At 40.1% G+C, this 26,163-nt stretch overlaps 1 protein-coding gene across 5 annotated transcripts in view; it reads left to right on the forward strand.

Moving 5' to 3' along the window:
* Positions 1-26,163, forward strand: part of PPFIA2 (PTPRF interacting protein alpha 2) — a 610,761-nt gene that overhangs the window by 522,074 nt on the left and 62,524 nt on the right. For all 5 annotated transcript variants that reach the window (XM_043547102.1, XM_043547080.1, XM_043547089.1 and 2 more), the window contains 5 exons: positions 3,194-3,431; positions 7,649-7,678; positions 10,632-10,762; positions 14,065-14,219; positions 23,652-23,745. In XM_043547102.1, the coding sequence (XP_043403037.1) occupies positions 3,194-3,431; positions 7,649-7,678; positions 10,632-10,762; positions 14,065-14,219; positions 23,652-23,745 (648 nt within the window). The remainder of the gene's footprint in view (positions 1-3,193; positions 3,432-7,648; positions 7,679-10,631; positions 10,763-14,064; positions 14,220-23,651; positions 23,746-26,163) is intronic.

Below are 26,163 nucleotides of genomic sequence, written 5' to 3' on the forward strand. Positions count from 1 at the left end.
TTTGTTTCTATTTCAAAACTTAAGGAGCTGCTACTGACTTATTTGATCCCACCTTTGTATCTTGTACAATTCTTTCATCTGCTCTTTCTGCCTCTAGATATACTAATACCTCTTCCTTTCCTCATTTATGAAAATATGTAATTGTTTTGACCATGTGTGACTGAGAGGGCAGATGAGGATGAAGAAAGGACAAACTACTCATAAATGAGTGCCTTTTTGTACATTATGTAGTGAAATTCATTCAGAAACAGATGGGCCCTGTAGCGAGTCATCTCCTTTTTTATACACTGTCCAGAGAAAATGTAGTCTCTGGGACAGTTACTGTCCCCTGCTCTGGCTGTTTTGTGACTTTCTGGTGTCACACAGAAGCTGTACAGTTGACAGATCTAGTTCTCTGAGGATTCTCCTTCCTAGAGAAAACCTTGGGTGCATAGAGTCACTATGCCCACTGCAAGGTCCTATCTGGGGATCTCTTGTCTGACAGAATAGCCTCTTGGGTCCTAGTTAGTTGACCATCAGCCTCAGAGCTGCTCTAACTTACCCTGGGGACGAGATTGAGGGATCTGTTGGGAGTTCATGTGGGTGCAGGCCACATGCTAGCACATTTATTTATTAGATCAGGGCCTCCAGTACAGCAATTTGGGTGTTGTTTGGAGCATCTGCCCTGATAATACTGAGGAAATCATTTTGGTGGGAAGGAGATGGCATTAAATACTAGCAAGTAACCAAACCACTCTGAGGAAATAAGTAAAGAAGCTTTTCTGAGAATGTTAAGTGAAACACAATGGTGAATGCTAAGTTGTGTCTCCCATTTATTCTTTGTCATGTTTCTCTGCTGGTGAGGACTATCTGCCTTCCTGCCTTACAGTTCTTTTGATCTTACTCCCTGACAGCAGGCAAAGTTATCCTCAAGAGCCAGGCTGAAGTTCTTTGGGATCCCTTTGAGTGGAAACCAGTGGAAATTGTCAGAGGTTCTGCACATTGCAGATTGAGGTCTATATGGAATAGCACAGTAATAGGAGTAACAGCTCTCTTGTTCTTTTTACTCAACATAGTATGACAGGGTCAGGCCAGATGGCTACAGGAGCGTGATAGAAGGCAGATATATTAGCCCCAGGTTAAGTAGGTCCCTTTTCCCTGGGTAAGGTAACAGGGAAGGTTTCAGAACAATCAGGAACTTTCTGGAAACAATTAAGGCATTCAGGCTGATTAGAACACCTGCAGCCAATCAAGAAGCTGCTAGAATCAATCAAGGCAGGCTAATCAGGGCACCTGGGTTTAAAAAGGAGCTCACTTCAGTTTGTGGTGTGTGCGAGGAGCTGGGAGCAAGAGGCGCAAGAAGCTGAGAGTGAGAAGGCATAGTACTGGAAGACTGAGAAGTACAAGCATTATCAGACATCAGGAGGGAGGTCCTGTGGTGAGAATAAAGAAGGTGTTGGGAGGAGGCCATGGGGAAGTAGCCCAGAGAGTTGTAGCTGTCACGCAGCTGTTACAGGAGCCACTGTAGACAGCTACAATCCACAGGGCCCTGGGCTTGAACGTGGAGTAGAGGGCAGGCCCAGGTTCCCCCCATCCGTCCACCCCCCCAACTCGCTACTTGATACCGGAGGAGTTGAACTGGATTGTGAGTTCCACGAGAGGGGAAGGTCTCTGGCCTGTTCCCCGATCCACTAGGTGGATCGGCACAATCTGCGGGGACTGTTCTTCTTCCTTTCCCCATGCTGGCCAGTGATGAGGCTAACTGAGTGAACAGCAGATTTGATCCACGAAAGTGGCCAAACTGAGGGCTGCCGTGAACCTCTGAGGCGAGAAAATCCACCAATAAGTGCAGGACCCACTAATGCAGAGGAAGAACTTTGTCACAATAGTTAAAGAAACACTAGACATATAGTGCTACTGACATACAAGATCAGCCAATGTATATTGCCTTTGGCAACCCACGCCACGAGAAAGGCCATAGGGTATCCTTAGCAGGGTGGAATCCAGAATTAGCACTAAAAGTTCATTATAATGCTATGAATTAGTCATATTGGTTTTAGAATATCCGTGGGAAAATGCTACCAACTATAGACAGTAGAAGCAGTATAAATAACAGAACATAAATCCTAAAATATAAAGCTTAAATATATAAAACAAGTTAGTGTTAGATGCAGTGGGGGTAAATTCACACGTCCTCATTTGATTTCCTGTTGGAGCAGCACCCAGATTCATAGATTCATAGATTCATAGATATTTAGGTCAGAAGGGACCATTATGATCATCTAGTCTGACCTCCTGCACAACGCAGGCCACAGAATTTCACCCACCACTCCTGCAAAAAACCTCACACCTATATCTGTGCTATTGAAGTCCTCAAATCATAGTTTAAAGACTTCAAGAAGCAGAGAATCCTCCAGCAAGTGACCCGTGCCCCATGCTACAGAGGAAGGCGAAAAACCTCCAGGGCCTCTTCCAATCTGCCCTGGAGGAAAATTCCTTCCTGACCCCAAATATGGCGATCAGCTAAACCCTGAGCATATGGGCAAGATTCATCAGCCAGATACTACAGAAAATTCTTTCCTGGGTAACTCAGATCCAATATCCCATCACAGGCCATTGGACCTATTTACCATGAATATTTAAATACCAAAACCATGTTATCCCATCATACCATCTCCTCCATAAATTTATCGAGTTTAATCTTAAAGCCAGATAGATCTTTTGCCCCCACTGCTTCCCTTGGAAGGCTATTCCAAAACTTCACTCCTCTAATAGAATATGGGCCCAATAGGTTTTGCAGGTGCGGATTCTAATACTTGCAAATGTTAGAGTTTATCAAGTCTGCACACATTTTTGTACCTGCAAAGTGTATGCAGAAGTATGGGTGCCTGTATTTTGCAAGCTCACTAATGGTGCTGTAGTAGAGGACCTTCTGAAATTTTACCCAAACTGTTTGTGTAGTTAAATTGTTGTATATATTAGCAGCCTCAACTATGAATGAATAGTTATGAGGCAGTATTCTTAATACAGTTTTGTTCCTCTAACATTTATCAAACTTTTTGGGGTTTACCCACATCTATGCACATAAAACTTCTGCAAAGGCAAGTTCATACTCAACTATTCAAAGAAGCGAAGTTGCTGTTAGAGCCAGAAACACACCTTATGTAGCTGACAATGATCAGAATATTATCATATGCTTTCTTCACTCCATAAGGTTAATCCAAGAAGAAAAAGAATCAACAGAACTGCGTGCTGAAGAAATAGAGAACAGAGTGGCCAGCGTCAGTCTAGAAGGCTTGAATCTGGCTAGAGTTCACCCAGGTACATCTATCACTGGATCAGTGACAGCTTCATCGCTTGCAAGCTCTTCTCCTCCCAGTGGGCACTCAACCCCTAAACTCACACCTCGCAGTCCAGCCAGAGAAATGGATCGCATGGGGGTCATGACACTGGTAAGGAAATGTATGATGGCAGTTTTGAGCATGATATTTATTAAAATAAACTAATCAAATTGTTATCACTGTTTGCCTAGCCCTAACCAAGCCTCGCCTACTCCCCTGTAGAATTTGTTTGTCCATATTTTGTTGTCTCTGTATACGCACAAGAGCAAATTATGCCAAACCATAGAAAAGATAGGGAGTATAGTAAAAAGACCTGGTGGCTTAACCAGGATCTTCAATGACCTGAAACTCAAAAAAGGGTCTACAAAAAAGAGGAAACTAGATCAAATTACAAAGGATATATATATACAAAACCCACAAGGACAATATTATAAAGGCCAAGGCACAAAACAAGATTAAACAACCTAGGAACATAAAGGGTAACAAGAAAACATTTTACAAATACATTGGCAGCAAGAGGAAGACCAAGAACAGGGTAGGGCCATTACTCAATGAGACGGGAAAGACAATAACAGAAAACATCATATTGGCCTAAGTGTTAAATGTCTTTTTTTGTTTCAGTTGTCACCAAAAAGGTTAGCAGTGATCGGACAACTAACATAGTGAACATCAGTGTAAATGGGGTAGGATCTGAGGCTAAAATAGGAAAAGAATAAGTTAAGAATTACTTGGACAAGGAAGATGTCTTCAAATCAGCGGGGCCTGATGAAATACATCCTTAAAGAATTGGGTGAAGAGATCTCTAAGCCATTAGTGATTATCTTTGAGAACTTGTGGAGGATTGAACAGATCCCAGAAAGCTGGAAAAGGGCAAATGTAGTACCTATCTAAGATGGGGGAATAAGGACAACCAAGGGAATTACAGACCAGTCAGCTTAACTTCAATACCCAAAAAGATAATGGAGCAAATAATCAATCAATTTGCAAGCACCCAGAAGATAATAAGGTGATAAGTAACCATCAGCATGGATTTGCCAAGAACAAATCATGTCAAACCAACCTAATATCCTCCTCTGGCAGGGTAACAAGCCTTGTGGATAGGAGGGAAGCAAGAAATATGATATATACACCTCTACCCCAATATAACACGGTCATCGGGAGCCAAAAAATCTTACTGCATTATAGGTGAAACTGCGTTATATCAACCTTGCTTTGGCCTCAAGCATTTCCATTATTAATAGTCAGCAGGCACCCCGGGACTCCCACGCTGTATCCAACGCCCCTGTTCCCTGTCCCCTGACCACCCCTCCCCCAGAACCTCCGAACCATCCAACCCCCCTGCTCCCTGTCCCCTGACCGCCCCCTGAGACCCTCTGCCCCTTATCCAACCCCTTGGCCCCAGCCCGGCACCTTTAACACGCCACTCAGAGCAGGATGTCGGAGCCAGACACGCTGATGCACTGATCCGCCGGAGCGCACAGCCCCGACCCCCAGAGCACTGCTTTACGTGTTATATCTTAATTCATGTTATATTGGGTCGTGTTATATTGGGGTAGAGGTGTATATCAATGTTAGTAAGGCTTTTGATACTGTCTCACATGACCTTCTCATAAACAAACTAGGAAAACATAGCCAAGACAAACCTACTATAAGATGGGTGCACAACTGGTTGGAGAACTGTACTCAAAGAGTAGTCATCGATGGTTCACAGTGAAGATGGAAAAGCATATTGAGTGGAGTCCTCAGGCATCTGTCCTGGGTATGGTTCTGTGCAGTATCTTCATTAAAGATTTCAATAATGGCATAGAGAGAACACTTATAAAGTTTGCAGATGATACTAAGCTGGGAGGGGTTGCAAGTGTTTTGGAGGACAGGATTAAAATAGTCTTGACAAACTGGAGAAATGATCTGAAATAAATAGGATGAAATTCAGGAAGGACAAATGCAAAGTACTTAGGAAGGAATAATCAATTACAAAACTGAAAATGGCTGCCTAGGAAGGAATACTGCAGAAGAGAATCTGGGCGCTTATATTGGATCACAGACTGAATATGAGTCAACAATGTAATACTGTCGCAAAAAAGCAAACATCATTCTGGGATGTATTAGCAAGAGTGTTGTAAGCAAGACACAAAATAATTCTTCCACTCTACGCAGCACTGATTAGGACTCAGTGTCCAGTTCTGGGCCCCACACTTCAGGCAAGATGTGGACAGATTGGAGAAAGTCCAGAGAAGAGCAACAAAAATGATTAAAGGTCTAGAAAACATGACCTATGAGGAAAGATTAAAAAAATTGGGTTTGTTTAGTCTGGAAAAGAGAAGACTGATGGGGGACATAACAGTCTTCAAGTACATGAAAGGTTGGTATAACAAGGAGGGTGATAAATTGTTCTCCTGATCCACTGAGGACAGGACAAGAAGTAATGGGCTTAAATTGCAGCAAGGGAGATTTAGGTTAGATGCTAGGAAAAACTACTTAACTGTCAGGGTAGTTAGGCACTGGAACAAATTACCTAAGAAGGTTGTGGAATCTCCATCATTGGAGGTTTTTAAGAACAGGCTAGACAAACATCTCTCAGGGATCATCTAAATAATACTTTGTCCTGCCTCAGTGCAGGGGACTGGACTAGATGACCTACTGATCTCCCTTCCAGTCCTTTGTTTCTATGATTTTATATATGGGTTGTAAGGTTTTTGGAGGAAAGACTAAGTTGTGTTGGGTTTTTATTGTCTCTGTACAGCGCCTAGCAGAGTGGGGCCCTTTTCTCTGATTAGGGCCATTGAGTACCAATGTAATAGAAATAATAATTAATAACAATTATTAAAAAGTATTAGAAACCAATTTACATAGGATTTTTATTATAAGTAATGAAGTTTCAAATAATCCATTTAATAAAACATAACTTGAGGCAGAAATGAAGGCTGTTAATCCTAGGTCAGATTTAAATCTCGAGCAAATGCCTTACAAGGGCATTATTGATAGTAAAACCTTTTAAAACTTATTTTTAAAGGTGTTTAGGTGATTTTTTTCTGTTTTATACAAGTGGCACATTGTGTGTTTCTCTGTATATGCTTGTCAAGGCCAGTTGCATGGGATGACTTGTTTTCCCACATTCCATTTAACCTGTATTATTTTTAAACTGCATATCATGTGTTTGAATATTCCTTAAACCACCTGTATTCCACCAATGAGCATGAAACTGATATTGAACATTTCAGAACATTTATTTTGAAACTAAACTAAACGAGTGGGGAAAGTGCTCTGAAAAGGGTTGTCCAAAAGATTCACATTTCGGTTCTAATGAAACCTGCAAACAAAAGTCCAGCAGACAAAGGAGCAGAGGCATTTCCGCCCTACAAGACTTAGCCAGGTAATTATGGAATCCACGGGAAGTCTCTAGCAAATAATACACTGAGCATTTTACAATGCTACTGCCCCTGCTCTCAATATATAATTATTGCAGCAGGTATGGTTTGCCTGTTCCTGCTGCCTGGGGATGGACAGGACAGACTGACAAACTCTCTTTGGGTGGAAGGGTTAAGTTGGGAGATCCTCTTGGAAGTTTAGATTCTATAGTACACAAACTTCCAAATAAACCTATCGGGGTTGGCTAGATGCCAATAACTGCAGCCAGATTTCACAGGACAGGTCCATGTAAACTTGCAAAAAACAAACTCTGCAGGATTTGTTGTGCTCTAGCTGTATATCACAGAGTGACACATTTGTTTAAAGTAGAAGTGTTAAGTGGTTGAACAATGTATGTTGACTTCCACTGTGAGATAATGCCTGCGGTAAAGAGGATTGGCGTTTTTGATGAATTGTTGAAAATATCAGGTACACAAAAATATTCATTCAGATTATCGTAAGAGGAGAAAAATTTCCCTCTTTCATGTACTGCAATTTGGGTGATGTTTTGCTCTCATGTCTGTTTTTCAGTAAAATGTTTAAAAAGTTTGAAACACTAGAGAGTTGCAAGAAAGCATTATCTTTTTATTATTTGGGAAGATTTATGGAATATATGGGGGGAAAGGATCTAAAAATGAAAATTTTATATCATGTCTGAAAACTTTATATGAAAATGAAAGGGACTTGTGGGAGTGGCAAATTATTTGCAGGAAAGCAGGGCTTTGTGGTGGGTTCTCTAAATTACTGCACTCAGAAGGTATTTTTAAGTTATGCCAAGGGCATCTGGAGAATATGAATGGCTATCCTTGTCATTATTTCTATAAGTCAGGATAAATATATATGTGAAGTCTGAGTTTTCTTTGGTCAAATAAAGTTTACTAATCGTTCTTTTTTGTTGTGGCTTTTTTCATCAACCGAAGCCAAGTGATCTAAGGAAACATCGACGAAAGGTATGACGCTCGATATGTTAATGGTACAATAGCTGTATTAAACATATTTTTTTTCATTTCTTCATGCCTTTTACTTATGAAACTTGTATGTCGTTTTTATCTAAACAATTGGAAAAATGCATTTTCATTTTTATTCCAACTTGAAAAGCTTGTGAGTGAAAATCAACAATTAATTCAGTGTTAGGAGTTACGTTTCTCAGGTGACTTCATCTGGTAATACATCCTTTAGTGCAACCATTAAGAAACACACCATCATAAACCAAGCTTAGTTATATTCTGAGTACTTTCACAGAACATTCTGTTCACTCTTCTTATTGATGGAGCAGCCATAAACTTTAAGGTTGAGTTTTGTCTGTGCTGGTACAATATGCAGTTATGCATATAACTGGGACAGAATGTCATAATTCTGTTGGTATGAGAGAGATTAGCAAAGCCATCAAAAACTGTGACAAAATTCCATTTCCTTCACACTTATTATCTAGAAATTTGACCCCTTCATAAACAAGCTGTGGAAACAATTGGCTTGATCCTGCACAGTTTTAACTCATGAGTATCGGGAATCAGGGCTTGCAGCAGAGCTAGTCTCCAGGCAGCCTCACAAGTATAGCTGGCCTGTCTGATTAGCCATGCTGCCTGATTGGCTGCAGAGGTCAGCAGGCTGGCTCTTACACCAACAGCAGCAACAGCTCACTGGCTTCACAATGCTCATGCCCACCACTGTGACTAGTCTTGCGTTACCAGGTTCCTACTGCTCCTGCCTTGCACTCAGCCTTGGTCCTGCCCAGTGATGAGCTGCCAAAATCTTAACAACTGGTTCCCTATAAAAAGTTCTGATTTAAGGGATGAGCCCCAGTATGTATTTTTTGTACCAACAGGGTTACCATACGTCTGTATTTTCCCGGGAGGAATTTTTAAAATTTAAAAATTCCTCCCAGACAGCGATTTAAGAATCAAAAAGCCTGACCTGTTCGGGAAAATACGGATGTATGTGAACCCTGCCTAAAGTTCTTTTTTAAAAAGATGGGCCTGAACAGGAAATGAGCTCCGTTTCACATGTGTCGGTCCCCGCCACTCCCTGGGGCTGTGGTAGGGTGACCAGATGTCCCGATTTTATAGGGACAGTCCCGATTTTGGGGTCTTTTTCTTATATAGGCTCCTATTACCCCCCACCCCCGGTCCAGATTTTTCACACTTGCTGTCTGGTCACCCTAGGGTGTGCACATGTGTGGGTCCCAGCTGCTCCCTGCCCCCCTCATTGAAGCAGGTGTGCAGGGTTACTGCCCTGGGAACTGCAGGGCACCAGTGGACGTGGGGCCAGCTGCAGACAGGGGTGTGGGGCAGGGCTAGCTGGAGGCAGGGGGTGCAGGGCTGGCTGAGGGCAGGGCAGGGGGTGCGGAGCTGGCTGGAGACAGGAGGGTGCGGGGTTGGCTGGAGGCAAGGGGGTGTGGGGCTGGCTGGAGACAGAGCAGGGGCTGACTGGAAGTAGGGGCTGGCTGCAGGCAGGACAGGGGGGTGCAGGGTTGGCTGGAGACAGGGGCTGGCTGTGGGCAGGGGGTGCGGGGGTGGCTGGAGGCAGGGGCTGGCTGTGGGCAGGGGGTGCGGGGGTGGCTGGAGGCAGGGGCTGGCTGTGGGCAGGGGGTGCGGGGGTGGCTGCAGACAAGGGCTGGCTGTGGGCAGGGGGTGCGGGGGTGGCTGGAGGCAGGGGCTGGCTGTGGGCAGGGGGTGCGGGGGTGGCTGGAGACAGGGGCTGGTGCGGGCAGGGGATGCGGGGGTGGCTGGAGACAAGGGCTGGCTGTGGGCAGGGGGTGCGGGGGTGGCTGGAGGCAGGGGTTGGCTGTGGGCAGGGGGTGCGGGGTTGGCTGTGGGCAGGGGCTGGTGCGGGCAGGGGGTGCGGGGGTGGCTGGAGACAAGGGCTGGCTGTGGGCAGGGGGTGCGGGGGTGGCTGGAGACAGGGGCTGGTGCGGGCAGGGGCTGCGGGGGTGGCTGGAGGCAGGGGCTGGCTGCGGGCAGGGTGGTGGGTACTCACGGGGGGAGCAGCTCGGAGCAACCCGAGCAGCAGGACGCAGCCCAGGCCCAGCAGAGCAGCCAGGAACCCACCAGGCAGCATCGGGAGCCCCAGGGCCAGGGGAGCAGCAGCAGCACCAGGGCTCGTGCCCAGGGCCAGGGGCAGCCCACATGGCTCCCGCAGCACAGTGCCCCCGGCGGCCGGAGGAGGAATTACATCACTTCCCAGCTGGAGCCCATCAAAGCCTCAGCGCCCCTTGCGGGGAAGCGGGTTAACAACTGGTTCTAAAACTGCTTCAAAATTTAACAACCGGTTCGCGCGAACCGGTGCAAACCGGCTCCAGCTCACCAGTGGTCCTGCCCTTGCTTTGAACCCCTCCTCACCTGATACCCAGCTCGCTCTAGATCCTGTCCTCTGGCTTGACCCTTGGCGCTGGTATCCAGTTCCTGCCTTCGAATTTGACCCTTGGCTTTGACTCCTGACTATGGCTCTGACCCTAGCCACTAGGCCTGATGCCTGCTCCAACCACTAGGCCTGACACCTGCTCTGTCCACTAGGCTAGACCACCCTTGTGAACGAGAATCAGAAATACATTTGAATACATGAGTAGTCCCATTGAGTTCAATTGGACTACTTGTGCATAAAGTTATTTGTACGCTGAGGTCTTTACAGGGTCAAGCGTATTCTGCATAATAGGAACAGTCAGCTTCTCTAAGTATGATTTCTTTCATTTATAATATACATTTTAAGTTGGCACAGTTAGAACATTTGGTCTGTTTCCTCGGACTTTCATGGGTTTTTTACATAATCCTAACATTTCTTCATTTGCTCAGATAATTTCAGTTGATTCCAAACCTGATCATTTGACAAATACTTGAAATACTTGCTGAAATTTCCAGAAGTCTTGAAAAGCTGATGCATACTCTCACTTATATATTTGACTGGTAGATTGCAGTGGTAGAAGAAGATGGACGTGAAGATAAAGCCACAATAAAATGTGAAACCTCTCCTCCTCCAACACCCAGAGCCATCAGGATGACTCATACCCTTCCTTCTTCATACCACAATGATGCCAGAAGGTAAGAAGCTCATAACATGAGTCAGAAATTCACAAATTGACCAAGTTATATCCTTCTGAAATTATATGATTCTTCTGATTTCCCAGTACATCCTGACTTTTTTTTGAGATTGTATGTCCTGCAACTCAGAAAATGTCCTTTTCTTTGTCTTTTCTACAATTCCAAGCACTACACCAGTGCTAAAAAACAAATAATAATAGGGTCTGTTTCTCTCTTATGTCATGTCTTTGGTCTAACTTTAAGTTATATCTACTTTAGAACAGGAACCTTAATAGTCACCTGAAAGAGTGCTGTTAAATGATGATAATCCTGATGAATGGAGAAGACAAGGACAAGGGGAATTCAGGGCAAGAAGTGCCTCTGAATAAATGAATCCTGTATTTTGCAGGAGGCCAAGAGACAGCACTGATGTGGATATAGGGGATGGGTAAACTGAGAATCCAGAGAAGAGGGGCGAGTAGATTCATTAAGACCAGGTCAACACACTAGAAACTTTTACCAGTGTTGTAATATCAGCTGGGGTCTGATTTTTAATAACATTTTTGTGCTAGGCAAAAGCCCTAATGTAGATACAGTTATACCAGCATAAACATTTTGCCAGAATAGCTTATTTAACTTGGGGAAGCAATATAAGCCATACCAGTAAAAGCACTTTTTTTTCCAGTATACATTGTGTCCATACTAGGATTTGGAACCATGTAACTGTATCAGCAAACTTTTTCTAGTGTAAACCTGGCCTAAGAAAGAGAAAATATTTCAGGACTGGAAATATTTGCTGTAAATTAATTTTCCCTAGGTTCACCCGTTTGAAAAAAATAGTGAAAATGAATTTTGAAACAATCATTTCTAGTGATAGCTATGCAGCATTGCTCCCTAACATGAAAGATATAAGTATGTGACCAGCATGTCTTGCACTGGTTGTACAGTAATTATACAAGAAAAAAATACATATTCAAAGAGGTAAAATAAAATCACTGAAAGAGGAGAAACAGCTGTGAAAAGAGAAGAAATAAGGGAACACAAAAAGAATCACAGAATATGATTTTTTAAAATGGAAAGGTGCCACTAGGTAAACACAGAAAGCAGGTACAAAGTTTTAAGAACTCAAGAATGTAGGTGAAAAGAAAAAGACACAAGGAGAAAAACTGGGAGAGAGATTTTTAAAGGGGTATTTTATTCATAATAATTTGTTAATTTCATTAGTTGATGAAACAAGACCCCATTTTACATTCATTAACAAAGTGATATTGCACATGTTGGAGATTGTTTTCATATATTATCACTGTGAGGGATCAGAGAAACTGACATCAGGCACAGCAGGGGTTAAAGAAAACCACACCACTATACCTGCAGCTAGGGTGACCAGATGTCCCGATTTTATAGGGACAGTCCTGATTTTTGGATCTTGTTCTTATATAGACTTTTATTACTCCCCCACCCCCGTCCCGATTTTTCACATTTGCTGTCTGGTCACCCTACCTGCAGCCAATCCCAGGCCTAGAGGGGGAGAAAAGAAGGGAGCCTGGCTCAGTTAGGAGTTGACTGGCGAGGAGGCAGGAGCTCTCTGCCTGCCTGCCTGCCTGAAGGGATGGATCAACGACCTGCCAGCCAGTGCAGCCACTTGAGGCAAGTAAGGGCTCCCCTGCCTAGGGGAGGCTGCAGATAAGCCCCATAACCTGGGACAACTGACTAGGCAAGACCCCAGTAAACTGGACTAGCGGCGTCATGTCCCAAACTGAAGAGCCTTGTAGGAAGTAGCCCAGGAAAGCTGGTCTTGACTCCCTACCAGGAGGGAGACCCATCTCCCCTGTTTAGGGTGATCTTCACAGGGCCCTGGGCTGGGATCTGCTAGAGAGGGAAGGCCTGGGTCCCCCTACCATCCCCTCTGGCCTTACAGACCAAAGGCCAGTGATCTAGCCACTAAGCAGCCTGGCCACGGAAGACCCGATTACAGTTACACAGTGCCTACTCAAGATGGTGAGAGATGGGGCTCAGCATGAGTGATAGAAATTTCACATGGAGGGAGATTGAAGTTTTGCCACTGAGTTCAGTGGGACCAGAATTTCACCCAGAAAAATAAAATTAAATAATCCAATCCATTTTCCTACCAGTGCAAGATTGTTGTTTCCTATCATACATTCACTAGTGTTTGTCCAGTCTAACTTCAAATATACCAAATTTTGAGTATTCCAAAAGTGCTCTCAGGAGATTTTATCATTTTTTCCTGATATACAGCATATATTTTTCTATTCTTAATTTTATCCCTATCAAACTTAATTATAAAATCACCTGTGCCACTAACTTCCCCTTGGTGTTTACATCCTTGAAATGTAGATAGTTGTATCATCCTGACTGTTGTGTTCTACTTAGAAGCTGACCAGTGTTATTTGATAAAAACCCTAATTAATTATAGTGGATTATTCGAGGATGACAGAAAACCAACTCTTTTACTCACATGGCTGTGTCTTGGCCAATGGGAATGTGGTTAGTCATTGAAGGGTGTAATAAATATATAATATAGAGTACATACCATTAAAATGCAAATAGTTGTCAACTATTATTACACTGTGGAATCCAAAGCTGGGCACAGGAAATAACTGCATTATCTGAGATAATACTGAATGGCAATTACTGGTAAATGTGGACTCCCAGTAGCAAATGCTGAATACAGTATATCCATATAGAATATATAGTAATCTGTTTTGCAAAACATTCCTTTTTAAAGTTAAATCCATGAAGTAGCCTGTAATGTCAATATGTCTGCTTTAGAGTTTTATAAATGCTCAAAATCTTAATTGCTTTGATTTAAATATATAGTCAATAATGTATGCTGTATTTGGTTAATGAGTGAAACAAACAGAAATAATCTGATTGAAGTTTACTTTCTGTAATTGTCTAATTACACAATGTAAATGAGATAAAAACTTTGTCATTGATATGTTTTTCTTTACAAATAACTCTTCAAATTTCAGTTGGGAAACCATATATTGCTGTGGTTCATACATTTTCCCGGCATCATTTTTGGCAAAACAAATTTAAAAGACTCTTTACTTTTTATTTCCTCTTTGCCATTTTTCATGGGTTTGCTTAAGCTTGATTGAGACAAGAACATTAGACATTGTACTATTCTATACGTTGCTAAGCTATACAGGAGAGAAAACATCAATAATTTGATTAATTGTTCTAATTATGAAGAGGCTCTTATTAGATTCTAGATAATCTGTTTGCACAGCTGCTCAGGAGAAAATGAAACCTAGCCAGGAGAATAATATGTTGCCTATCTCTTCGTTTCTATTTTACAGTAGTTTGCCTGCTTCACTAGAGGCAGAAAGTATTGGTCTTGGCAGTGCCAGTAGCAGCCAGGACTCCCTACACAAAGCTCCCAAGAAGAAAGGAATCAAGTCTTCTATAGGACGTTTGTTCGGTAAAAAAGAGAAGGCTCGACTTGGACAGCTCAGTAAGGAATTAGTTATATCAGGCCTAGGTCATTGGTCCACTGTCATTTTTGTGTATGTTTTTGCTTCTTTTTTGTTTTCCAAATGGCATGTTCCTCTTTTGCACTGGCAGAACCTTTCCACTAAATTTCACTATAGTAATGAGCATATTTATCAGGAATTTGGTATAATCTAAATGATAGGAAATCTATTACGCTAACAAGCTTCATTGTTTTCTGAGAGTTAGCATCTTCAATGGGACTACTCACATGTTTAAAATTAAGGACATGCTTAAATACTTCGTTATATTAGGGCAAAATTGCTAACAACATACCCTTAACTAATGAAAATAGAAGGGTAATAGTTTCTGTTCCTACAGTAAGGAGCTTGTCTTAATAATGCAATTTGGGAGTTTCTCAAAACTCAATGTAACAACCCTTCAGTTTTCCAGTCTCTCACTGGATAGCAGTTCCTGGCTGTTTTGGTCATACCGTGGCTGTCCTCTTGCAATTGGTCACATTTCCCACTGAAACTCCCCGTTCTCTTTCTACAGTTCATGCATTTTTCCTCAGCTCTGATCTTCATTTAATTCATTTAATGGTTCTAAATCTGCCTCTAAGTCTGACTGGCTTCCATTATGCTTCTTAGCGGACAAACTTTACAGAGCAGAAACAGAGAAAAAACAGTGTTTTCAGGAAATAGGTACTTCAGTCCAGATTCACACTAATTTGACACTAATTTGAAAAAATCTTATTATAATGTCCTTTAGGCTACTGCTCAGAAAACATATCAGTGAGAATGTGATGTTATATAGCATCCAGATAGCTAGAAGAGCCTAAAAGAGATGTGATAGTTTGACGTGGTTCCTGTTGCAACATACAGCAGTGGTAGAGTCATAACAACCATTATAATTCATATTAAAAAGCTTCCTATTATTGTTGGTTTACGTTACACTAGTTCGGGATATATTTTCAGGTGTAACTTCCTACTCACCATTTTGCTATAGCTGAGGATATAATCATGAAATCTTTAGTCATTTAAAATCTTATTGACATCCATTTGAGTTTTGTCTTGGTAAGGACTTCACAAGATCTTTTATTCAAGTTATAACTTAGAAAATATCACTCTTCTTTAGATGGTGTCACTTATGTTTAGGGAGGAAGGATGGTCTAGTGGTAAGGGCCCTATCTTAGCACATATAAGACCTAGGTTCAATTCCCTGCTCTATCACAGGCAAATTACTCAGTCTTTTTGTGCTTCAGTTCCCTATAGGTAAAATAGGGATAATAGCACTTCCCTATCTCTCAGGGGGTTGTGAGCATAAGTGCGTTAAAGATTGTGAAGTATTCAGAAACTACAGTAATGGGAACCAGACAAGTCCATGAGAGAGATTTTAAAACGTTTCACCAATTTGAAATGTATCTGGCTAACTTGAGTGCCTGACGTTAGAAGCCTAAATCCATATTGAAATCTGCTCCTGATATATCACAATCAAGAACCACAAAACTAAGGTTCCACATAAGAAAATAGGTTGATATTAGGGTCAATCCATCAGTATAAAATCAAAGAATTCAGAATTTTTGTTCTATATCCCTCTCGTTATGGACACCTATCTTCCACTCTTTGCCTACTAAAACCCTGTGTTCTTGAAAAAGGACTGATTTTTAATCATAATTTAGGCTTCACTTGCTTTATCACTGGGGAAGAATGAAAATCTGATTTATTCAATCATCTGTAGTTTAGTGCATTTCAAAATCAATTAAATGGGTCTCTCAAGTCAATCTGCATGTTCCCATCTGCACTGATTGAGAAATTTATATCTTTCGACTGGGTTATTAATTCCCATTTACATTCCATGAGACAAATTTTATTGATACTGGCAAATCATATATAATATTGTATTAATTTACAGTAACTCAGAGCCCAGAGGAGAAAGATAAAATAAACGTATAAAATAAATGGTGTTCCATGCTGCTCTTTACAGCGCAGAATGGAAAATTCCTGTAAAGATTGTCTCAGAAGCAACAGAAGATGACAGTAAATTACTGTCTTAATGATACCTAAAAATGTAATGGTCTCAAGTTGCAATGGGGGAGGTTTAGATTGGATATTAGGAAAAACTTTTTCACTAAGAGGGTGGTGAAACACTGGAATGCGTTACCTAGGGAGGTGGTAGAATCTCCTTCCTTACAGGTTTTTAAGGTCAGGCTTGACAAAGCCCTGGCTGGGATGATTTAACTGGGACTTGGTCCTGCTTTGAGCAGGGGGTTGGACTAGATGACCTTCTGGGGTCCCTTCCAACCCTGATATTCTATGATTCTATGATTCTATGTTAATGCTATATATATGCGTAATCTGATCAAACACATTTATAATCCCCAAGCACCAACTCATGAAGTTTCAGACAGACATTAGTGAATATTTGCAACAAATGATTGTCTGGCTATGCCAGAAGGAGAACAGGAGACACTGGATGTGGTTTTAATTAGGCTGCAACTTTATTCTTAAAATATGTGGCTGTACCCCGCAAATAAAATTGTACAGTGTAGGTAGTTCCAGTTTCATTTCCCTATGTTTGGGGGCTGCCGTCATCCTTCTCCTTTTCCATCCTGGTCTAGCCATCCTGCTGCTGGGACCCCAACACGTCCTTTCTATGAGGTTTAAAGGAGAGAGGGTTGACTCTCTGCTGTACAATTTGTGTTTGCCCGAACCCCCTTTTTCACTCCTTTAAAGTATGCCTCCTTTAAATCCTTTACCAATCCACTTTTATCTGATCCGTATCCCCTGACATCCATCACAGGTTTACATAATGAGTTGTGACATTATAACCTAACCACCGTTTCCTAACCTAATAGATCCCCAACTCACTGTGGGGAAGGCGAAAAACATACATTTTAAATAAACATAGCCAGGATCAATAAAACATACTATTACATATGGTAACCAAAAACAAGAGGCAAAAGCATTTTTAGAAGCTATTAAGGGTGATCACTGTGCTACTGAAATACAGAGCAGTTTGTTTCCTCTTTAATTTGTAACCAAGGCAGATAAGAGAAGGAAATGAAGTCTTTTGTGGCAGGCAGCTTTTATATGCTTATACTGGTATAGAGCTAGTATTTTAAAGGTGATACAAGATAGTAACAAAAACACACAAAAAGTACAAATTTTTACAGTATTGGTTGAATTAGCTCCATAATAACTATAATTATATAGCTATAACTGTATTACAATTTACATTAACATTAGGATGCTATGTCGTGAGACTTATACATCATTGTACCTCTGATGGCTAAAATCAGATTTTTAATGTGTTGTCACAAATTAACTTGACAAAGGGAATAAAATAAGTCCTTATTTAACTTCTTTCTTCCAGGTTTCACTAATGTTGATGTGACCTGTGCAAGTACAAATTTACTATTACAAATATTCATTTTTTCCTGTTATTTAGAAGATAGTTTCCCTTATCTTCAATAAACAACAGACAGCAATAAATAGATCTAATTGACTAGCCTCAGCAAAAATGTTGATTCTTTTTTATATATTTGTGTGTGCAGTCATAAGCATGTGTGTGCGCAGTCATAAGCATGTGTGTGCGCGTACAGATATGCAGACTAGCACACAGAGTGAGTGCACTTAAAAAAATCATCTCAGTGCCAGAGATGTTTCTGGTTCCAGCAACTTTAAGTATACTTAATATTTCTGGAACCGTTAAAACAGCTATATGTATATACAGTCTCACAATCTCTCATTTGAGTTATGTTGATAAAAAAACAATATTGGAACATCAGGAGTTTTATCACTGACTTTAATAGGGCCAAGATTTCACCTAGATAATTTCCTTGTACCAAATTTCTTGTATGTATGCAAGAGAACTGGTTTTCCAGTGCTAAATCTGTTACTCTTGTGAGTTATTATTCTTTCAGTGTCTGCTAAATTATTTGCATCACTATCCAAAGTCTAACACATTCCTTAACATATTTATACTTCTTTAAAGATTTTTGGGGGGACTTTGCATCTTTTGTTAACTCATCTGACTTTATCATCTTGTGCATCTTCTCACATTCTTTTGGAATATCATGCTAAACTTTCTTTTTGTGTTTCTTCTCCTGTTATATTTTAGCTATATCTGTCCCTAATACAAACCATACATTACAGTGATTTTTAGATCCTGATTATATAAGCTGATCTTTGTGTGCAAGTGTGTGGATCAGTTTGCAAGACTGGAGTGTTATAAAGCATTTATCTCATTCACATATACATTTAAGACTATGGCTGCCATAAGCCCAGGTTTGCCATCCTTTCTTGGTTATTCAAACAGCACAACTGTATTTTGTAAAAGTATATTATACTAAGAATGTTTTTCATTCTGTAAAAGTTACTGCACTCACACTACCTATATCTAAAGCAACTTAATCTGCACAAAGGAGTGTAAGTGATACCTTTACAAGGGTCAGAAGGAAACATATGATAAAGTATTCTATAAAACGTCTATCAAAGGACACTAACAATAAAGCAATGTATAAGGTGATTTTTGTGTGTATGTGTGATCAGATGCATGGCTGCCATCTTGGAAGTTATGTGGCTAATGCCCTGTTTACAATACTGACAATGTACCCTTGCCCTGTAGACAGTTATAACAGTAGAATGATTTATATGTTAAAAGGAAGACTTTTAAAAGGCACTTGTTCTTCAACACCAGCAAACTGATGCACAATAGATTTTTGCTCTCGCTTGACTGAGCTGCATGTAAAAGTGGCTTGCAGATTTGAGGGTTATATTTCCTCTATGTGATACCCTATATCCATTTGTTTCTGATTTTTTTTTAGAAAAATTAGTTGCTTAACGTAACTAATATTGTAAATTCTATTATGTTGTCCGAGATAATGCCAGTATCTAATATGTACTAATTCAGGGCCATACTGTGACTACAGTCTTGCACTAGGGAGTCGCCATGGAGCAGTAGTTCTCAACCAGGGGTTCGCGTACCCCTGGGAGTACTCAGAGGTCTTCCAGGGGGTACATCAACTCATCTAGATATTTGGCTAGTTTTACAACAGGCTACATAAAAAGCACTAGCAAAGTCAGTACAAACTAAAATTTCATACAGACAATGATTTGCTTATACTGCTCTATTTACTATACACTGAAATGTAAGTACAATATTTATATTCCAATTGATTTATTTTATAATGATATGGTAAAAATGAGACAGTGAGTAATTTTTCAGTAATAGCATGCTGTGACACTTTTGTATTTTTATGTCTGATTTTGTAAGCAAGTAGTTTTTAAGAGAAGTGAAACTTGGGGATACACAAGACAAATCAGACTCCTGAAAAGGGTACAGTGGTCTGGAAAGGTTGAGAACCACTGCCATAGAGTAGGGGATGTAAGGTGTCCTCTTTCTCCTTTGCCCCATTTACCTACATCATGGGCAGTAGCATGGGAGGGGAAGCAGTCTCCACAGAGCTACTACATCCACCTCCCCACATGCAGGTGAGAAGTGAGCAGAGACAGCAGGTTGGGCACTATATACTGCTGTTCACTCTCTTCCCCGAGCAGCAGGGAAAATAAGCAGAGTCACGGTATCCCTCCTCAGATGCTCTTGGAACACGACAGCAACATACTTCCCTTTTTCAGGGCAGATCATATAGTCACAATCTAGCCCTCAGTTTTTAATATGGTTTGACATGAGATAGATAGATAGACATAAGAACATAAGAACGGCCATACTGGGTCAGACCAAAGGTTCATCAAGCCCAGTATCCTGTCCTCTGGCAGTGGCCAATGGCAGGTGTCCAAAGGGAATGAACAGACAGGTTATCATCAAGTGATCCATGCCCTGTCACCCAATCCCAGCTTCTGGCAAAAAGAGGCTAGGGACACCATTTCTGCCCATCCTGGCTAATAGCCATTGATGGACCTATCTTCCATTAATCTATCTAGCTCTTTTTTGAACCCCAATATAGCATTGGCTTTCACAGCACCCTCTGGCAAGGAGTTCCAGAGGCTGACACTGCATTGCATGAAAAAATATTTTCTTGTGTTTGTTTTAAACCTGCTACTTATTAACTTAATTTGGTGGCCCCTTGTTCTTGTATTATGAGAAGGAGTAAATAACACTTCCTTATTTACTTTCTCTGTACCACTCATGATTTTATAGACCTCTATCATATCCCCCCTTAGTCACCTCTTTTCCAAGCTGAAAAGTCCCAGTCTTATTAATCTCTCCTCATACAGAAGCCGTTCTATACCCCTAATCATTTTTGTTGCTCTTTTCTGAACCTTTTCCAATTCCAATATATATTTTTTGAGATGGGGTGACCACATCTTCACACAGTATTCAAGGTGTGGGCATACCATGGATTTGTATAGAGGCAATGTGATATTTTCTGTCTTATTATCTATCACTTTCTTGATGATTCCCAATATTCTGTTTGCTTTTTTGGCTGCCGCTGCACATTGAGTGGATGATTTCAGACAACTATCCACAATGACTCTAAGATCTCTTTCTTGAGTGGTAACAATGAATTTAGACCCCATCATTGTATATGTATAGTTAGGATTATGTTTTCCAATGTGCATTACTTTGCATTTGTCAACATTAAATTTCATCTGCCATTTTGTTGCCCAGTCACACAGTTTTGAGAGATCCTTTTGTAGCTCTTTGCAGTCTGCCTGGGACTTAACTATCTTGAGTAGTTTTGTATCATCTGCAAATTTTGCCACCTCACTGTTTACCCCCTTTTTCCAGATCGTTTCTGAATATGTTAAGTAGGACTGGGCCCAGTACAGATCCCTGGTCTGTCTGTCTATCTGTCAGTCACAGTTAATGCATGTGATTAATGCAAAACAAATTAACTAAATTTTAAAAGTTGTGATGTTTTCATTGCATCGTTAAACAATAATAGAATAGCAATTTAAATTTATTATAAATATTTTTGGATGTTTTTCTACATTTTCAAATATATTGATTTCAATTACAACATAGAATACAGAGTGTACAGAGCTCACTTTATATTATTTTGATTACAGATATTCACACTGTAAAACAGATAAAACAAAAGTAATAGTATTTTTCAATGCACCTCATATAATTCCACTGCATCCTACTTCTTGTTCACTCAGACAAACAAGTTTGTTTACATTTACAGGAGATAATGCTGCCTGCTTTTTATTTACAATGTCACCTGAAATTGAGTACAGTACAGGCATCCGCATGGCACTGTTGTAGCTGGCGTTGCAAGGACTTTACATGCTGGATAAGCTAAACATTCATATGCCCCTTCCTGCTTTGACTTGTAGGCTCTGAAGTTTTACACTGTTTTGTTTTTGAGTGAAGTTATGTAAAAAAAAACAATCTACATTTGGAAGTTGCGCTTTCATGGTAAAGAGACTGCACTACAGTACTTACTTGTGTGAGGTGACTGGAAAAATGCTATTTCTCTTATTTTATCCTTTTTACAGTGCAAATATTTCTAATAAAAATAATATAAAGTGAGCTCTGTACACTTTGTATTCTGTGTTGTAATTGAAATCAACATACTTGAAAATGTAGAAAAACATCCAAAAATATGTATAATACATTTAAATCAGTATTCTATTATTGTTTAACAGTATGATTAAAATTGTGATTAATCACAACTATTTTTTTAATCTCACGATTATTTTTTTAATAATTTGACAGCCCTACTAGCTATCTATCTTCAAGAAAGGATGGTCGGTCCAGTGGCTAAGATACTAAACTGGGACTTACAAGACTCAGGTTGAGTTCCCTGCTTCACCACAGGCTTCCTTTGCAACCTGGGGAAAGTCACTAAGAATATGTCTACACTTTGAACGGGATGGGTAATTTCCAGTTCAAGGAGACACACCTGTGCTATCTTGCATATGTACCTAGTATCTTGCATATGTATCTTGTATCTTGGACAAGTACATACTTGGGGAGGGGAAAGGGCCTCCATGGCCACACTGTTTTTAGTGTGGTAGCTTAATGAAAGCTAGCACGGGTATGTCTCCTTGAGCTAGGGCCTGTCCTGTAAAACATATTCATGAGTGAACTGGAAAAAAGAGGTGAATAGTGAATTGGCAAAGATTGCAGACAATACAAAATCATTCAAGAAGTCCAAAGCAGACTGTGAGGAGTTACAGAGGGATCTCTCAAAACTGGGTGGCTGCGCAACAAAATGGCAGATGAAATTCAACATTGATAAGTGCAAAGTAACGGACATTGGAAAAAATAATCCCAACCATACATATCTAATGATTGGTTCTAAATTGCATTCTAAGAGATCTTGAAGTCACTTTGATAGTTCTCTGTAAACTTCTGCTCAATGTGCACCAGTTGTCAAAAAAGCTAATAGTATTTTCTGAACTATTAAGAAAGGGATAGAAAATAAGACAGAAAATATCATAATGCCACTATATAAATACATGGACCAATGCCTTGAATACTGTGCCCAGTCCTGGTTGGCCCATCTCAAAAAGGACATAGTAGAACTGGAAAAGGTTCAGAGAAGAACAACAAGGATGATCACGGGTGTGGAACAGATTCCATATGAGGAGAGACTAAAAAGATTAGGGCTGTTCATCTTAGAAAAGAGATGACTTTGCGGGGATATGATAGAGGTCTATAAAATCATGAATGGCATAGAAAAAGTGAATAGAGAAGAGTTATTTACTCTTTCACATAATATAAAAACTGTGAATTATCCAGTGAAATTAATAGGCCTCAGGTTTAATGCAAACAGGAGGAAGTACTTTTTCACACAACTAACCTATTGAATTCATTGCCATGGGATGTTGTGGTGGCCCAATATATATATATATATAAAGTGGGTATGTTCAAGTAGGATAGGTTCTTCAATGACTATTAGCCAAGGTGGTCAGGGATGCAACACCAGGATCAGGGTGATCCTCAACCTCTGAGTACCAGAAGCTGGGAGAGGAAGACAGGACTGGATCATTCCATATCTGCCCTGTTATGTACATTCCTCCTGAAGCTCTGGTTCAGGCCACTGTCAGAGACAGGATACCAGGCAAGATGGACCATGGTTTGAGCCAGTCTCGCAGCTCTTATGTTCTTAATTATACCTCCAGCTCGAAGTACTGACACACCTGTATTCTCCCTTTGCCTCGGTCCCCCATCTGTGAAATGGGAATAATAGTATTTCCCTCACAGACAGGGGTGTTTTGAGGTTGAAAAACATTACTCAGACCTTTCCAGGTAGTGAGAAGGATATATAAAGACTTTGTCAAGGTTTGGTCAGATTTGTTCCTTAATTCTCTCATTATAAATGGGTAGTAGGTACCTATTTCTCAGCAACCAGTAGACTTAAACAGAGAAAAATAAATAAGTAAAATAAAAACTGGGTTGGGTTGGGTTGGGTTGAGGAGGGGAATAATCAGAAAAGAACTATGAGGAAATATGTTCCTTTTTGCTTACTGTTTCAACACAGGAGGTTTTATGGAAACAGAGGCTGCCGCACAGGACTCTCTGGGGTTAGGCAAACTGGGAACTCAAGCAGAAAAAGACCGAAGACTAAAGAAAAAGTAGGTTGTTTGTTCATTTTATTTCATCACACCTTGTTCATATTTTGATTTTGTGTGTCTACTTAGGTGTGCACATAATTGAAAGCATGACCAAACAAATGACTGTATTTGTCTGACACGGTAGCAGTTGACCATTATGTGAGTTTTCCCAGGATTATTGTTTTTAAAAACTCCACATAAAATAACAGAAATATGTGGTAATAAAGTACACTTTATAAAGGTAGAATAATTTATCATTCACAAAAAAACCATGAGCTTAAAAGAAAGGAACATTTTTTTAGTTTGACATTACAGTTTAATTACTATGTCCTGTGCTAATTGCGGTTTTTAAAACTACACATGAAATTAAAGAAACATCTTACCAACTCTTTTTGCATGGATTATCCACAAGAAAAAGAAGAGGCAAGACTGTTTGCATTATCCATTGAGCATATAATTATTTCAATCTATTATAAAATACGATCCCCAGAGACATTAGTAACTTTGCTTTCTCTTACATCTGTCAGAAAATGACAACCTAGCTTTTTGTTCACATAAATTATAAAATAATTACATGCCTTCCCCCGCTGCACTTAGTTGTAAAACTGATATGCTCTGAGTCATAACAGCTGCAAGAAAGTAGGTAGGCCCATTTGAACCCCCCCGCTCCTCCCCGCAATCTATTCAGTCTCGTAATTCCAGTGTTATTAGAGGACATCTGAGGAGAAAAAGGACAATTACGCTTTGAAAACATTTTTTTTTAAAAACAAGCTTATTCCTGTTCTTTAATTACTGTTTGAGTGTCAATATTTTACTTTCTAAGACTCTTTTTGATCTTTCATATTTACAGTATGCTCATGTATCTCACTCTTCTGCTGATCTTTTACATAGTTTGATGGATACTTTGCATAGTATTCTGTCCTTCTGATGAGGAAATTCCAGGGATGTTTTTCAGCCTCGCTGAGTGGTTTTATGTATAGTATGTATTTTAACTATATACTTTTTACCACATGCAGTCATGGTACATGCGATCATTATCGTTAATGTACAAATATGAGTGTTCAATTTAAATGGGTCCTAATTTTACAATCTATGAATAAGGTAAAGAAGCATTCCTTCAGCATCCTCTCCCAACAGAGAAGAGACCTTGGTCATCAAACTAAGGATACTGTTCTTAAGAATACTACAACAGATCAATCTTTCCTCTGCATCTGGAATTTTTTATCTCTAAATCAATTATCAATCACCATTCTGTTATATATTTTATGGAAATTAAACACTTTTTATGGAATTATATTGTAAAAATATCAATAGTTTATCCTTAATTCTACAAAATTTCTTAAGAGCTGTTGAAGCCACCACTGGGAACAGACCATATTGGGTGCCATTAGAAATTCAGCATTCACCATGCTACTCATGTATCTTCCAATACTGCGAATAGAAGATACCACAATATTGGAACCGGCAAATGTTGATATTTTAAAGGTTACCATAGTGCCCACAAAAATATTTCAAAATATGTCACTTCTCTTATTCTGTTAGGTTAGTATTTATTAACAGAATGTAAAAGTTTTAATTTATATACAATGGACAACACAGAAAATTCAGCTGTACATGTTAATTGCATCACACAAAAACAATACCTGGAAAAGTCTTGGATTCGGATACAATGGAGAATATACAAAATAATCTATTCCCAGACCTCTTAGTCTAATCTCTCACAGCCAGACTTTCTCGTGCTGTTAGCTTTTCAAAGTTTTCTCTTCTCCTGTGTCTGTCCTTGGCTCCTTGTGGAGTAGACATAACCAAATCATGCCCTGACATGGTCTCATTTAGGAATCTTTTCTTTGTGATTATGACTCATCCACTTAGAGTATAATCTTGGGGTAGTATTTCAGGTGCATATTTTTCCAGATAGTCCAAGATATTAGAATATAAAAGTGGCAATTGTATGCACTTACCCTTAATCAGACAAAAGCATTGTCTGTTTCCTGAAGGCCTTTGTTCCATCACTTTAGACCTTTAAGAGTGGTCAATCTTTGTAGCTTTTGGTTTCTGAACTGTTAAAAGTACTGTTAAGAATACCCCTCGGTTACTTGCAGAGACAAGTTTGGATGTGCTTTGAGTTGGTTCTTTCACTGAGGTCCTTAATTCATTCAATATATAATTGTATGTCTAAGACTAATACAGAAAATTAAGAATGTAGGTCACAGGTATTTATGGAATTATGGACATTACTGGGATAGGGACCTGTGAAATGGATGGTACAAAATTCACATGTTATCAGATCTGCTTTAGAAAGATTAAGGCATTTAATGTGACTGAGACCTTGAAGTGTATTAGAAGTTAAAATGGTCCAATACTTCATTTTTAAAGCTTTAAGCAGAAAGGTTTGTCTCAGTATGTCAGACACCTTTCTTGCCCCCATTTAATAATGCA

The sequence above is a fragment of the Chelonia mydas genome, chromosome 1, assembly GCF_015237465.2.
Source record: "Chelonia mydas isolate rCheMyd1 chromosome 1, rCheMyd1.pri.v2, whole genome shotgun sequence".
Lineage (NCBI taxonomy): Eukaryota > Metazoa > Chordata > Testudines > Cheloniidae > Chelonia > Chelonia mydas.